Source organism: Chrysoperla carnea, chromosome X (assembly GCF_905475395.1).
Source record: "Chrysoperla carnea chromosome X, inChrCarn1.1, whole genome shotgun sequence".
Taxonomy (NCBI): Eukaryota; Metazoa; Arthropoda; class Insecta; order Neuroptera; family Chrysopidae; genus Chrysoperla; species Chrysoperla carnea.
Genome location: NC_058342.1, coordinates 29,785,142 through 29,802,525, shown reverse-complemented (window position 1 = coordinate 29,802,525; position 17,384 = coordinate 29,785,142). Strand labels below are relative to the sequence as shown.

Sequence of the window (17,384 nt, the reverse complement as noted above, 5' to 3'; positions counted from 1 at the left end):
GGACAAAGACCCAAGATATTTGTTATTCATTTTATTACATTAGTTTTTTAAGAAACTGTCCGAAACAAAAGGTAATCAATTTTTAAAATGAAAATGATTTTTTTTCTAAACCATCCCTGAACTATAGCGAACAAAACAAACAAAAATTTTGAAAATCGGTCCAGCCGTTTTTGAGTTTTAGCGAGACTAACGCACAGCAATTTATTTTTATATATACAGATTCACAGCTTGCGCTCGTGTTCTAAATGAAGAAAATACGAAATAATTTCCATTATACATAATCAATTATAAATATTTATAATTAATATAAATTTTGTTTCAATTCTGTCCTGGGTCTCCCGATCCAGTCCGTTTTTTTTTTGTGAATGAAAAATCATCAACGTCTTCTCCTTTACAGTCCTTGTCTAGTAGCGCAAACATTTTTGAGACATTGGACCTTGGGCTGCTGGCAGAAGTTCAATGCGAATAACAGCCTTCCAGTCTTACTAGATGTTAAATTTCAACTTTAATCTTTATTCTTCCTTTGATGGGACTGTAATGTGCAATTAAGATAATCAAGATACTAATTGAATTATTTTTTTTTTCTTTTAAAGAATCTCGTTTAGCAAATTGTTGAATTCAAATTATTACTGTGAATAATTATCGATTTTTTATAATTATTATCCAGATAGGTATCAAAAATCGATAGGTATCCGATATTCGATCGATACTATAAATATTTTATTTTCATAAAAATACATGCCTGCTCCTGGACTATTATGCATAACAAAACATATTTACAAGATGTATTATATTTTTATTCGGGTATTGTTTGTGAGTAAATTTTTTTACGTTAGGTGTTTTGTTTAGAACTGCTTTTTTTGTAAATGACAAATTTTTGAAAAATTTTTTGTATTATTTACATATTTTCTTATCATTATTGTTTTTGTTTTTTTTTTTTTTTTGTATGAATATTTTTTACGTGTATAAATGATTTGTTTTGGGTAATTTTCATTGTTACCAACATTCGAATATGACAGGTTATTCTAATAGTTAGGTTTTTGTTATGAATTAACCTAAAAATGTGAAAATTACTTTTAATTTTGAGCATTAAGTAATTAAAATTACCAGTAGAAATTATTTTTACATATTTTTAATTATTTTTGTAAGCCGTCATCTATCTATTCACTCATTGCTAGTAAATTGTAAAGTACTGAAAACGATACACCTTTGCTAATGGAGGTGCCAAGTCAGATAATGGAACTGAAGCTGGACCAAATTTGGTATACCAAGCTTTGGATTGCTGGCTTGGCTTCACCCGAGCCTTGGCAAAGACTAATTAATCCAGTCTTGGTTGACAAACCCTTATACAATTAACGTGTGTTCATATACAATGCATACGATGTTGCCAGATTTTTAATATCTTCGCGTCCCTTCTTGGCTCTCATAACTTTCACCCCTATAACTATAATGAACGTCTTTAAGAGAATCTTATTGTATTAAAACGATGGTAGACTTCCTTAATGTACAATCTTACCCATATATGTAATACTTCTATATTGCCAGTAGAGCGAGAATTACGGGCGAAAACATCACGGTACAGACGTGATGCGATAGTAAATGGCCAATAGTAAAAGAAGGTGTATGCACATAATATAACAAAGTACTTTTGCTCTAACATACAGAGCTGGCAATATAGTATTACATATATGATCTTACCTTAAATGGTTAAAATATTTTCAGGTTTTTGACTCCAAAATGAGTTCATAAACAAAGTTTTGTGTCTGGGCGTCATTGTTGTTTATTGTTTGAATACAAAATTGTCAAACATTCCATTATTTTTTCCACCCCTTATTTTTCATTTAATAATTTTTCACTTTACTCATTAAATTTTATTATGATGTGGAAATTATGAGATTGTCATCAAGGCATAACAGGAGAATTGTATACAAATGACTGCATTCTTTTTTGAATATGTATAACTATTCTGAAATTATTTTACCGCTATAAAACTTTATAAAACACAGCTATTGCGTTCGACATGAAAAGTCCAGTAATAAAAATTTTTCAATTAGTCAAAAGTATGTGCTATACTCGAATCCCGTGTCCAGGTTATTATATTCTCAAGGTATTTTTTCATTTTATTATATATCACAGAAGGAAAACTTATCAAGGTACATACCGCATATAAAAATTTTTTTAATATTCTAACGAAATAGTACTAAATTAACTCAAGGGCAGGTTTAAGGCAGTACGAACGCCAAGGCAAGTTTAGACTTGTGGTTGAAATTATTTTCATCTTATTTTTAACTTTGATTATACCAAACCATAAGAAAAAACCTTCCTGTCTCAAAATTTTATTATATTTTGTTAAAAAATGGGTTTACGGACACTAAAGTACTTCATTTCTCAAACTTTTATATGTCTATAAGATACAAGACACATGTTCTTCGTGTCTCGTTTTGTTTAGAGAGGTCGCTGCTAATAGGATCGAAATCTGAAGAAGCCTAATAATTTTGCTCATTTATCAAGTGCATGTCTGAGGGGAAAAAAAAGTTTCGATCCTGATTAGACTGTTGTAATATCCTATTGCCATATTTTTAAAAGTTTTCGTATATAGATTACATTTTTGACATGATGGAAAATTTAAAATTGCCAATTTGCCTTTCCCCGACAAAGTAATCAAAAACGATATTCCTTTGATTAATAGACAAAGCATACAAACACACATGTAAAAATAGAAATGTAACAAAATAGGAAAAAAAATCAGTTTTGACCTATCACTAATCGTATTATAAGCGTTCCCTTGCGACCCCTAACATATATGATTACATAACAAAGGTTCATATTCACCCCTTTTGTTTTTTGATATATATTCTATATATGTATGATTATTAAAGGAGAGTGTTGTACCTTGGATCAAGGTTTTTTTTTATCTATTTTTGAAACATTCCCTTGTTTCAGTACTATGTAATTTCAGTACTTCTTTTTTTCATTTATTTTAAATACTTACCTATTGATTAACTGGTTCAGTTCATTGATTAGATCCAAGGTACACGACGGTGAAACACATATATGAATGGCCCTTACAAAAAATCCAAATATAAGCAATGATTTATGTAAAATGTGACTTAAAATCTAAAACACAATAGTCAATTTCTAGATACATTAACAGTAAAACCAACATTTGATTTAGTACTAAAAAATTTTTTACATGGATTAGTCATCCTTTCGGTTGCTTAGTTTCAGATTAGTAAATTTTGTCTTTATATAAATCTCATGGATACCAATGGTTAGGTTAGGTTAGGTTAGGTTATATTGACTGTCCACGAAGGACACACTTAGGCTATAGAGCCCATTGTGATACCATATATTACCATCTTTCCACTGATAATTTCATTTATCAGTTCCTCAATTTCAGAGGCTGTGTGCACCTCCTTCATAAATATACCATGCACTACACCAGCCCATCAAAACTATTAATAACCAACTGAGCTAATAAAGCAATGGATACCAATACTTTTCAAGAAATTTAAGAACGATCCAAGTTTTATGGTGTTCCCCAAGGTACAACACCCTACCATATATTGTATCGTAAAGGATAAAAATGTCTACTATTACTATTATTTGAAATTTAAATATTTTCAACGATGCATAATATTTTTATACTTTATAATTATCATAAATTTTTCGCAAAGAAACATTTTAAAATTATTCTACCGAATCAACTGCTTGGTTATATATTCAGATTTTATTTTTGTTTATGTCGACAGCGATCAATTAATTAACGGAACATGACCAGGATACATTTTACAGTTGCACAAGTGTACCTTAAGCCTTCTAAGTTGGTAGGCTTGTAAAGCCATTTAAAATTTATAAATAATAGAAATGAATTTATTTTCTATGATGGTAACCCTTACGCTTATCCTGTATCCGAAGTATGTTATGTGATAAAATTCTTAACAAATCTATTAATGGTTCGTTTGGTTTGTGCAATTTAATTGTCTCGTTGAAATATTAACCATAAACTTAAAAGGGAGAAATTAAATGTGACATACCAAATGATTCTAACAGTGAATTAATACAAACTTGGGTGAAACATTATGTTAAAATTGTATACAAGGTGTTCTATTATTGATAGCAGAAAATTATACCAGTAAATTAAGCTTATCAAGACAAACGGAAAAGTTCTTTACCAAATTTCGATCTGAGGCCTAATTCGGGAGATATGACTATCGGCAAAATAGAAAGATTTGTGCATTCACAGACCAATCAAATTCATTAAAACTGTAAAAGAGCCTAAGTGTCCGGTCTAAGACAATAAGCTTTGACCGTTTGTCTATTAAAATGAACTTTGAAGGTGTACAAATCTTTAAAGATTTCAAAAAACTTGATTCTTGGATATAAAAGATATAAAAAGGGAATAGGAAGTGTGAGGTAATTGACGGCCTCCAATAGGCACTTCTTAGGTACTAGCTGAACATACATACAAATTTTCAAACGCTCAATCCCAATTTGATGGGGCTGTAGAGATGAACAAGGCCTCAAATCGTCAAAAATTGTATTTTTTCCCCTGGGATTGATTTTCTTGAAACTATTAGCTAAGAACACTCACGGTTAAGTTATTTTTGAAACAAAAATACCAAATCAAAGTTGGTTCTTCGTTAAAAAGCTACGATGCCTCAAACAAGAACATAGATGCACGTGTTAAACTTATAACACCTGCCTTTTCGTTTTTCCGGGGGCTAAAAATATTCCATTAAGAGTTGAAAGTATCTAATTGTCTTCCATTATAAATTTAAACAATTTTTCAAAAATAATTTTACCCAAATTAATGATATTCAAAATATTGATTGTCACGGGTAGGTTTATTTTTGACTAGATGAATAATGAATGAATAATGAACTTTTCCGAACACTTTTTTTACTTTTAACTAAATGAATTTTTAAATTTTATGTCAGAAAATTTATTGACGTACACGGTAATACTTTCAATTTAATTGTCATTAACCAATATTGTGAAGGTTACAGAAAATCATTGTCGAATTTTATTGAATAATTTACGTTTTGAAATGTTTATAAATTAACAAAAAAAATTTCACTCACATAACCTTCGTAACATCTCCGTGTCGAAACGAATGATTAAGGTCTAAAAGTTTATGACTGAGCTTTAGTATGTTTTCCTTCAGTGTTTACAAAATTCCATTACTTATATTTCTTACATAAATGAATGAATTAAAACTTCTGCTGTAGATAAAAAGCTGAAAAACTGTTACAAGAAAATTGTATTCTTTAGAAATATTTTAATAAAATAATTAGTTAATTTTTATATAATTCAATAATTAGTATTTTAGTAATTTGAGTAAAATGTAAGTAATTGTAGTTTAAAAATACAATAAATGAAGTTTAATCGAACTTAAATACAAAAATTTTTATCTTGAAATTGATAATAAACAAGTGAAAAGAAACACTTGACTCAGTTAATTGTTGAAATACCATGTAAAGATAGTGTTGATTAGGCAATCGTGTGTTTTTTACGTCACGTAAGTAAATAAAGATAGCCACTCTTACACACAATGTAAAATGAGTATGTTTCTTCTCAATTCCTCTGTAAAATACGCAATAAACATAGCGCTTTGATACGCTGCGAGATAGAGAGAGAAGATGGTCTCTTTCTACGGTCTCTTTCTTCGGTCTCTTTTTTAACGGTCAATAATTCACTTATTGCGTTTCCTATGCTTTTAAGTCTCTATTTTATATATAATCTCTTTGCTTAAAACCCAATAACAAGAAACCTAACCAAAAAATTGCAAAATAAAAAAATATAATCACAACATGTACACGATATGTTAATAATCACATTTAAGAACGAAATATTTTTGTATATATTTTTTTAAAGTGTTTGATAGAAGTGGTTTACACCAAATTCTAGTACATTTTTTTTCCACAAGTTGGTGTATAATTAATCTATGAAAATATGTTTTATTCTAAATACAAAAATCTTGAATGATTTCTTCTTCGCATTTGTGTGTTTTGTTGGGAAATATCACTGTTGGGTACATTCTACTTAAACAATCTTCTATGCATCATATATATATATAAAAGAGGGTAGGTGTGAAGAACATCATTTGTTCCCCCAGTATTACGTGTGTACCCTAGTTTTTATGTTTTTTTCCCTTCATTTTTTTCAAGATGATTCTTACGTATTTCTCATTGTCACCATTTGCTAATCAATAAAACATCCATGTCATTAAAATGTTATAAAAAAGTAGTATTTTGCAAAAAAAAAAAGAAGTATTTTATGTTGGTATTTTTTTTCTTCTTTGTATATGTCACCGCATTTTTGTAAAACTCGTTATTTTATAATAAATCTAGTCATTTTGTAAAATGTCCATTAATTGTGAACCCACAATTTTTGTTTGTTTTTGTTATTTTATAAAATAACAATGACCAACTGTCTGATTGAACAATACAAGGGATTTCAATAAAACTTTATAAATACATTTTTTGATTAACAAAGTTTCCAAAAATCACAAAAATTCCTAGGTCATCGGACTTTTTACTAATTTTTTTATCGTTAAAAGTGCGTTGAAAAAATGATGAATCATACAAGTTATCCTTTTCAATTGGATATTTCTATACCAAAAAAATCTATAAAATCTATAATACCATAAAAATATAAGGTTGTCGATGATATAAAAAGTAAATTTTAATTGAATTATGAGTTCATAAAGAAGATCCATCATTTGATGAACAGAGACGACTATAGTTAGTTTATTAATGATTGAGGAGCGATATCTATACTATCAAATTTATAAGCATCACTTGCACACAATATATTAAATATATTTGTAGTTGCGTGGTGTTGTGTTGTAACTTATTTTAGGCTTACAATTTATCGACATTTTATAATATGACTAGATTTATTATAAAATAACGACTTTTACCAAAACCCGGTAACATTTATATGTAAAACAAACCGTGCTGGTTATGACCTTTAACGGTGAGGCCAATAACTTCCTGATTCTCTAAATTATTCTAAATAATTGTAACGTATGTAGCTGCTTCTAAGATTGACCTGTTCCTAAGATGGTTCACTTAAATTTCGTGCCCATGTTCGGCTGCCATAGATAAAACTGCGAATTCATACGAAAGGAAGGAAGCCGCGGCGACTCACACACAAACTTTTTAGTGTTTCATTAGAACAAACTTAAGTTTCTTTTCTTCAAAGTTTGTTATGTTCTCATCATGGTACCATAAAGACTCGTCGAAGTAGAGTAGCCACTTCGGTCAGGTCTCTCGTCCGACACATTATGAAGGTGATGTTGTGGGAGGGGGTGTCTTATTTACAGTGAGAAGCGAGAAATTCAAAAAAATTCCAATTTAATTGAACTAGACATCAAAAACATAAACATGAAGAAATATACATATATTAGAAATTTGCACATTTTGTCCATCATTTTCAAAAGCCTGACCGCCCGACCTTCTAAGGCCGTTACCCCGGGGCGAGGCCCGAGCAGGTTGTTGTTCAAATTATTCATAAATTCACATTATGCATAACTGAAAACATTAAAAAATTTTCGATTTTTCGTAATAACAACAATTACTTTCTTTTAGAAAATGAATATGTGTAGAGCAATTTATAGTAGCGATTTTCGTTAGATGACAACCATTTAGAACGATATTTATACAAAATAATAAGCCTATTACTTGATGACAGCGATACGACTAAAAAATCTCCTCTTAAAATCTATTAAAAACAATTTTTTTGTATGTATACAAAAAAACAAATTTGGTATTCAATATCTCAAGTAACTTTCATATTACAAAATATCGTGGGTGAATACATTTTTTTTAATCACGGGGCTTTATCCACAAAAATATCAGATTATAGAAATATCACTTACAAATTCTGTGCCATTACCTCCCTCCACTCCAATATGCGGATGAAACAAATGCAGATCTATTCTTATTTGTATTCTTTGAGTGGATTGATAGGGCTCCCACCTCTCTACATTTCATCGGCAGTACCCAGAAAACGTGCAGTTTCTCCGGAATTGTGATATCAACATAAATTCCCAATAAATAGATTTTTGTGATTATTTCTTTCATATTCAAGTAAATTCTACAGTTCTGAGCAGCTTTTTATATTAAATTTGAAGAATATTTATTGAAATATAAAACCGTTTTCTAATGAAAAACCGTAGAATAATATAACTCAATGTAATACCATACAAAATATAAGTAATTAATACCATACAGTATATCAACAAATCTGACAAGCCACATACTATGACGTCAAGACCGTTTTAAAATTTGAATTTCTGTTTTAGAAATTTGAATTTCTCTCACTGAATTTGTACTTTTATTAATTAATTTTAAGTAATTAAAAAGATATTAACTACTAAATTAATGGTTTAGTTTAAATGTCTTGAGAAAAAACGTGAGATTTAGTTTCTATGCTGGTGGTAAAACAGTATGTAAGGAATAAAAATGATTTTTCTTTTTGATTGCCAGACTTCACTGTATGATTATCTCTCAACTTAAATGGAAAACATATATAGAAATCGATAATAGTGACCGTTTTTATACTTGCGAATAAAATTATTTCTAAGAAATATTTCTTGTTATAAGTACCTCGCATCGATTTCATTTATTTTTTGCGTGCTGAAATTTATTACATTTGCAAATAAAAATAAACGTAAGCTATTAGATGTAAATACTCAAGTAAATAATGATAAAATTAACCAATCAATACTAATTAACTACATTATAATTATAATAATTTATTTAATATTTAATAATGTAATAACGGGTAGCATTCTACACACCAATCAATATCCATTTAAAAAATCAATTGACAGAATAAATAATAGTTTAATAATTATATCAGTCTATAAGGAAGAAGAATTGTGTAAAAGGACTTGTAAAATGCGTTGCATTATTTAGATATTATTAAGTTTAATGATATAGAAAAAAAAATTAATATTGCTTTGTAATAAGAAATAATGTGTTTGTTTGTAAAAGATATGTATAAATTTAAGGGGGTAAGGGCGTTTTTTTCTTACGATAAAAAAATGGGAAAAAATTTATGATAAAAATAAACATTTTTATAATGCACTCATGAAATTTCAACACATTTGTGATTACAGTTTTCGCTAAAAAAAATTCCCAAAGTTAGCATTTTTAACATAGGCTTATATGGAAGCTTGCTCTAAAACGTGAAGGAAAACGTAAATAACTATTGACGTAGCGATAAAAAAGCTAGAAAAACCGAATGATTTAAAGATATAATGGTAGTGATGACCTGTACCAAACGTCATTAAAATCACGTCTATAGTTTTAAATTATATATAAAATAATTTCACAAATACTTATTTTAGTGTAGAGTTGGTTCAATTTGTGTTAGATCTTACCAAAATCGAATAAAATTTTCTAAATTAAAAATTGCTTAGCCATTTTTCATAAAAATGTGCCTAATAATCGTCAATACAACCGTCAATTTCCTTCCTTAAGGCGTGGATGGTCCAGGACTTGTTTTAGGACTCAAAAAATTTAAAAAAAAAATGTTTTGGGCCGTCAATTATAATCTAGCCTCTTTGAATTTTTTAAAAGTTATTTTTTCACATTGTATGAAATAAAATCTCTATTCTGCCCATAGTTTGTACAAAAACTATGAGCCCTTACATTTTTTGAGAACATAAACAGTCAGCTGCCACATTGTCAATACTTTACAGCACAAATAGTGTAAAACTCGAATCTGGTATTAATTTTAGGACACTTTTAAACCACCAGTATCACCATAGAATATATCAAATCTCAGTTTCATGTTTTTGAAATGTTTATTAGATTTTGTCTTGTACTGCATTTTATAGAAAAATAAAAATGACACAATTTCTGAAAACATTAGCTTTTTCGATCAGTTAAACCTAAAGTTAATCTTAACCTAATCAGTTAAATGTTACCGCCTTTTAAAATGCCATTAATTGAATATCGCCAAAACACTTTATTGTTTTCATTATCTATAATTGCCTTTTCCTCAATAATAGTCAATTCTCAAGCTTTTAAAATCCATACAAATTTTAATAAAAATTTTCGATTAGATATGACAACGTAGCATACATAAATTATATTCCCTTATATATACAGTTGGCAACACTGAGTATATTATATACGAAGGTAAAAAGATATAAATATATAAAATTGTTTTTAATTCTAGAGTTAAAGTTTATTTTTTTATGGCTTTTAAATAGTGTGTATTTGTGTTTATTTTACTTTCAAGATAAATAAATAAAATTTTATTCATAGGAAAAAGTAATCAAATTCATATGACTTATCGATCTTAAACAAGTTCAGGATGTGTATTTCGTTTTTAGCAATAAAATTATTTTATATTAAAAGAAGCGAAGGATTGGGACTCAATAGACGATCTGTTATAATATTGAAGACAGTCTTAGGTAAGATTGTATCGTCTGCCTACAGTGGAAAAACACTTTAGACCAAAAGATTCATTATGATAGCTTTCTATTACTAGATACTATCTCTTAATAATATTTCTTGAACCACTTAAAGCATCGACGTCGCCAAAGGGGGGTAGATAGAGGTAGCTACCCCTCTCTAGAGATTCACAAAAATGATTCAAAGCACCTACGAATTTTTAAACCAAAAAATTTATCCCAAAAGTTAACCGTTTTAACCCTCTTAATATTATCGAATTGGTTTAGTATGAAATTAGAAGCAATGAAGCTAACTAGAAATTTTCAACTCACCATCTTTCATAGTTTCTGAGAAAAAGGAAACTAAATGTTTGCCCTTATTTGAGTCCTCAGGGGAAAACAAAGTTATTTACGAACAAATGTTTCCAAGATGGGTCCAGCGGATTCAAGACCAAAAACTCACTTTTTATGTCATGAGCAAGATAGACACAATTTTCAGCTTGATATCTCTTTTCGTTTTTGACCACGCTTGTTTTCAGATAAATTATCGTATAATTTTCCTTGAACATTTACATTTAAACTTTTGTTCTATCTCTAACGGTTTACAAGATCGGTTCTTACGGATTCAAGACCCACTTGACCTATGTTGCTCATTTACGAACTCGACCTCACTTTTTACGTTCTAAGCACGCTATAAAAATTTTTGCTTGATATTTCCTTTCGTTTTTAATTATCGTGTCCACAGACAGACGGACAGACGGTCTGACACCCGGAATTGGACTAATTAGGTGATGTTATGAACACCTATACCAAAAATTTGTTCGTAACATCAGTATTCATAGGCGTTACAAACTTAGTACTAAACTTAGTATACCTTGATATATATCAGGGCATAAAAATGGACCTTTTGTCCAACGGCTTTCCCATTTTATTTTTCGTATATTATACTGGCAACAAATTATAAAGAATATTTTATTATATGAATAATTAAGTTGTATATGAAATTACTTTTTAATAATGACACAATGAAATTAGTTTTTTCTTTTTTTTTTTTTTTTTGTATGGATGTGTGGGAATTATCCATATGTGTTTTATGGAATTTTATTAGTTTTTACGGACTAAATAGAAAAAAATTTTCAACTAATTCGTTATGATGAATAATTACCCTAATCAAAAATGTATCAATGTTAATTAAATATTTCAATCGAAAAGTTATATTCAAATAAAATTAATTTTTTTTTTTATTGTTCCTGATCTTTTTATCCCAATTAAAAAAATTTTAATTTTATATTGATTTTTTTAGAATGCGTATTAAAGTAGTTCGACCGTCAAGTCAAGTTAGCGACAAGTCAAGTTAGCGACTAATTTATATTCATTGAATTTAAATCTAAGTTATGAATAAAATTATGAATAAAAATAATATTTGTATCACGTAAATGTTTTTTAATGCTTTAAAAATATCGTAAAAGATAAAATTTATACGTCAATTTCACTAGTTTTTGACGTTTAAACGAAAATTTGAGGGTGTCGTCAGCTTAAATGCGACACAATGCATAAAAAAAATTAGTTTTTAAGTCATTTATCATGATATTTTAGCTGAGACATCGAAAACTCCTTAATTAGTGAAACTGCTCACTTACCAAAAGTCGACAAATAACAAATTTAAGTAATATAAGTAATTTCATATAAAAATTATCGAAATTCAACACAGCATATTAATTTTATTGGAACACGCACCGATATGAAATCTATCAACAATTAATTAGCTAACTTATAAAATATTGATTGTTAAATAATATATTATTTGACATAGAAATTAAATCAATTGCAGTCCCATAATTTTATTTATACAAATAGGTTGTATGACCATTTCACTATGACTATATAGTAAGAAAAACCAGCATACTTTATTACATAACCTTATAGCTTATAGTAAGTAAGCGACTTCTTATATATTTGCGTGTTTTGTCTTGCTAATTATATCCTTCTCGATTCTTAAAATATTAATTGCATATCGATACATACTGCTTACAAGAAACTTAGAATTTATTATTTACCGCTGAATGTTTTATACAGAATGGCAATAAGGCTCCGATACAGAACAAGTTTTTCAAAAATATAACTATTCGCAACTAAACAACTTATTGAGGAAATACAGCAAAGAAGCAATTTTCAGTAAAAGGCGAAATATAATATTTTCCAATGATTTTTTTTCGGAAAATATAATATTTAAATGAATGAAAATTTGTACTGCAATGAGATACTTGCGAAGTAAAACGCAAATGTGGTAATGAGTGCTTTCCTCACACGGCAGTGACGGGCTTAGAATGTTTTGCCGGGAGACCGAGCTTCTTAAAATTTTGCCAGGCCACCGCGTGGTAAAGGTTGAAAAAGCACAAATTAGCATTATATGCTTTGTAGTCAAGCAATGATTTATTTTTGGCTTTACAATACCACGCAACTACAAAAATATATAATATATTGTGTTCAAGTGATGCTTATAAATTTGATAATATAGATATCACTCTTCAATCATTAATAAACTAACTATAGTCGTCTCTGTTCATCAAATGATGGATCTTCGATGAACTCATAATTAAATTGTCTAAATATTTTAGATAGTTTTTTATCACACTCTCTAGATTTTTTGATATAGAAAGATCCAATTGAAAAGGATAACCTATATAATTCATCATTTTTTCAGCCAACTTTGAACAATAAAAAAATTAATAAAAAGCTCGATGACCTAGGAATTTTTTGTGATTTTTTGAAAGTTTGTTAATCAAAAAATGTATTTATAAAGCTTTATTGAAATCCCTAGTATTATTCAATCCTTGCATATCTGCTTAAAACTAAAATCATAAAGTATCGCAAGTAAATATTGAACACAATGTATTATAATTGTGTTACGAATAAAACTATATATTTACTTGTTTATTGGGCTTGCAGACATTCCCATCAAATATTTAAATTGACAGCTCAGAATATAAAATTCCATAAATAATGAATATAAGTTAATATCTTGAATTATATGTATGTGTTTGCATATGTATATGCCTTGTATGTGCATATTTGTGTTGCAAATCATTGAATTATTGCAATATTTAATAAGCAAACTAATGATCGTTGAAAATTTTATTGCAAAATTTCAGATGAGAATCCAAACCAATTTACAAGTTAGACTATGTTCTACAATTATTTCATTCGTTAACTGTAATCTCACATTTAGAAATCTAGAATTGTTTTCCCAAGATTTGATTTACGAGTAACATTAAAATTTGTTTGAAATATTTCGAATAGATAGAACGTAAGAAGAATATTCGTTTCTGACTTTTTAACAGATTTAAACAAGTGAAATTTTTTAAGCAAAGAAGTATCTCTATAATCCCAAAATAATATAAATAATTTTTCACAATCAAGAATTGAAATTTTATATTATTCAAAACAAAAGAATGTCATATGTCAAAATAGAAGTAGGCACTGATAGGGTTAAATTAAGGATTTAGTGTCCTCTATATGAGGACAAGAGTTAAGTGATTAAGGGAAAGTGGTCCATAATGATCCCTCATAGTAAAATGATCCCTCGTTATTTTGAGTGAACCATTCATGCCATCTAGTATATTTATCGATAAATGGCTTCCAAGTGATCAAATTAATCGTTCAACAAAGACTTATGTCGATGTATACGCTCTTTTATGTATGCAAAAATATTATTTTTACTGTTTTGGCCTTGGCTTTTGTTGGCTTTTGATAATATATTAACACATTTTGGTATATGGTAAGTTTTAAGGTCAGTTTTTAAGACGATATTCAAATATGTAGTTACGGGTAAAATGATCTCCTTTATATACGTTAAAATGATCCCTATTTTATGTGTACAATTATAATAGATAAAATAACCCCCCATCATTTAACAGATCTTGAATGTGTTTTATTTAGAAGGTTTTACCAGTGATTTTTGTTTTCATACTAATCGTTGATATAATGTTAAATAACTGTTTGGTAAAAAATTCAATGGGGTTATTTTACCCATTATTCTTCAAAGGTCGCTCAAAACGATGAGAAATATTGAATAGTTCTAAAACTTTGGACAGATCAAAAGAAATTCACGTGCCGATATTGTAACATTTGAATAAAGAATTCAAAAATATTTCGACGTTGTACATATGTCGAATAGTTTGGCTATAAATTATATTTTTTCTTAGGGGGATCATTATAGCCCAACTTCCTCTACTTCACAAACTTTCCGAAATGAATAAATGATATTGGGAGTAATATAGAAAAATCAAAGTAGAAATGAATTATATATTAGTTGTAAAAGATTATTTTATGTTTGTGTGTGTGGTAACACGTCGATCGGTCAATCCTTGTGTATCGAAACGTACAGGTTATGTTCCACATCCACTCTCATTGTTATGTTCAATGCTCTTTTTTTTGTACAATGTTTATGATATTACACTTCATACCAGTACACTGACAGTGACAAGTGACATGTACATTGAATCTTCATCACCCAAATCAAATTTTAGTACAAAAAGGTATCCATTTTGCAATGTATTCCTTTTCAATTTTTTATTATACCTAAACTTTGTGTCTGGGTGTTATGTAACAAATTGTTTTACGTCAAATGAACAATCAAATTTCGTTTAAAAGAGACTTTTTTTTGGTGGATTATGTAATCACCATATCGTCAGATATTTTAATCAACATTGGCTTCAAAAATGTCAATGAATTCTAATTTAATTCAAAGCAATGCAGTGATAGATTTAAGCGATCGACAATGGCGAACTTGGACCTTCAGGCACCCCTAACAGATGGACCTTCAGTCATTCCAAAGTTTTATATTTTCACTTTCGTCGACAATCCCCATGATTGACTACCTTTTTTATTTTATTCGGGTAGATTTTGCCACTTTCGCGATGTAAATACGAATACGATCAAAATTGAAAAACGGGAACTAATCCGTCATGAAACTGGAACACTAAACCGTCGGTTTGGGGCATTTTTTGAGAATGGATGAAAATCGGGCAGCCTATGTCGCTCTGGTCTTTTTCTTAAATCCACCACGGTAGCAATGAATTTTCGTGAAAAAAAAAAATCGATAAATCTTTCATCGAACACACATCGATTAATCTTGTAATCAGGGGTGTTATGCTTGAACTAGAATGAAGTGGATTGAAATGGACTTGACTGGATTTTATAGACGTATCCTATGAATTTTTTGACATCTTGATAGGTGATTGAAAATAGTTCCATCACGATATCTTAAAATTTAAAGGATTATTTTATAGTTCGACAACCTGTCACCTGTCGCTCTGGCATGAATTTACATGAACATCATCATGGAAAACATGTCAAAAGCTCAAGTAAAATTGAATTTTTCTTGTTATCAAATTTTCGCAGGTAAGGTGCAATAAAAGTCATAGCCTTATCGCCCCGTGACTAAATGGACATAGTTTAGGTCTATTTTAGCTTTGGACAATTTTAAGTCGAATATACTTTTGTCCAAAACCCAATAGTAAAGAAATCATGGGCACTATTATGTCCCCAAGGATAATGGACAAAAGTTAACTTAATAGTAAATTAAAATGGCAGGCCGTGTAAGAATATACCGATATTCACTTTATTTACTGAAATTGTGACGGAAATGCGGGAATGCGGGGCGGTTTCCTGATCAAAGAATTCCTAATTAATAAGTATTCTTAAATATGTATCGTCATTCAAACGTTCCCTACAGTAAGAAATTTCGGGCGAAGAAGCTATTCTTAAAATGATTGAAAATAACCCCTCTAAAAGTGTAAAAAGAAAAGTTTTTAGTGATTCATTTGAATAGTGCCCATACCTCCTTAGTTATAAGGTTTTGGGAAAAAGTATAAAAGGCACTTTAGACTTAAAATTGTTCAAAGAATACGCTGTCAAGCTATGCCTATCAAGTCATGGATACCCTGTATGTAAATTTAAATCTTTGCTTTCATCAGCATATTGACAAACGTCAATGTCGAAAACTGTTTTTTGCCTTCTAGCGCTAATTAATTTTTAGTATCTCATTACAGGATTTATCTTTTCAAGAAAATTAAAACAAAGGTGTATTTTATAAACAACAGTTTAAGTTTCTTGTAATTATTTCTTCGAATTCGTGATTAGAAACTATTTACAATCTTATTAGTGAATGATTGCGAATCTTTTTTATCTTCTTCAAAATTTCGTGTCGTAGAATTTTTTAAAGAGTGTTAAAGAATAGAGATTATTCATGAAATTTAAATTTGGTTCAAATATTTTTTCCCATAACGTTATTGGTTGGACATTTCAACTAAAACATTATTTTAGTAATTAATATGTTTTTAATTACTTAAAATTAATTAATAAAAGTACAAATTCAGTGAGAGAAATTCAAATTTCTAAAAAGGAAATTCAAATTTTAAAACGAACGTGACGTCATAGTATGTGGCTTGTCAGATTTGTTGACATACTGTATGGTATTAATTACTTATATTTTGTATGGTATTACATTGAGTTAACGTGTGTAAATTCTGTGTTGTAAGTTCATTTTTTCAAAGTGTAATAAATTATACATTGAACTGTCACCAATTGACAGTTCACATATTAATACGTCATCAACACAGAGCGCCAAAAGGACTGCGTTTAAACATCTCAAAATTATTCTCTATTTTAAATATTTTTTTACACTTAATTGCAGCATTTTTAAAGTGATTGTATATTATAGATTATATTGTCAATTTGATAAATATAATTCTAATAAAGAGACGAAACGTCGAACTGGATCAACTGTAATATTCTGATTTGATATCTAGTCCAACTTTCCTGTGATTCAATTTGTTTATATACTTTTCGTTTTGGGCGTGATAAAAAATTTTTAATTTCTTTAGTAACTTCTCAAACCAGAATTTATATTTTTTACCAAACGATTAAAACTTTGAATAATCTATCATAGAAATTTTTAACAGTGTAG

At 28.9% G+C, this 17,384-nt stretch overlaps 1 protein-coding gene across 1 annotated transcript in view; it reads left to right on the top strand.

Moving 5' to 3' along the window:
• Positions 1 to 17,384, top strand: part of LOC123303049 — an 80,857-nt gene that overhangs the window by 53,934 nt on the left and 9,539 nt on the right. Inside the window, exon 2 of the mRNA XM_044886146.1 lies at positions 15,706 to 15,817. Coding sequence (XP_044742081.1) covers positions 15,706 to 15,817 — 112 coding nt within the window. The remainder of the gene's footprint in view (positions 1 to 15,705; positions 15,818 to 17,384) is intronic.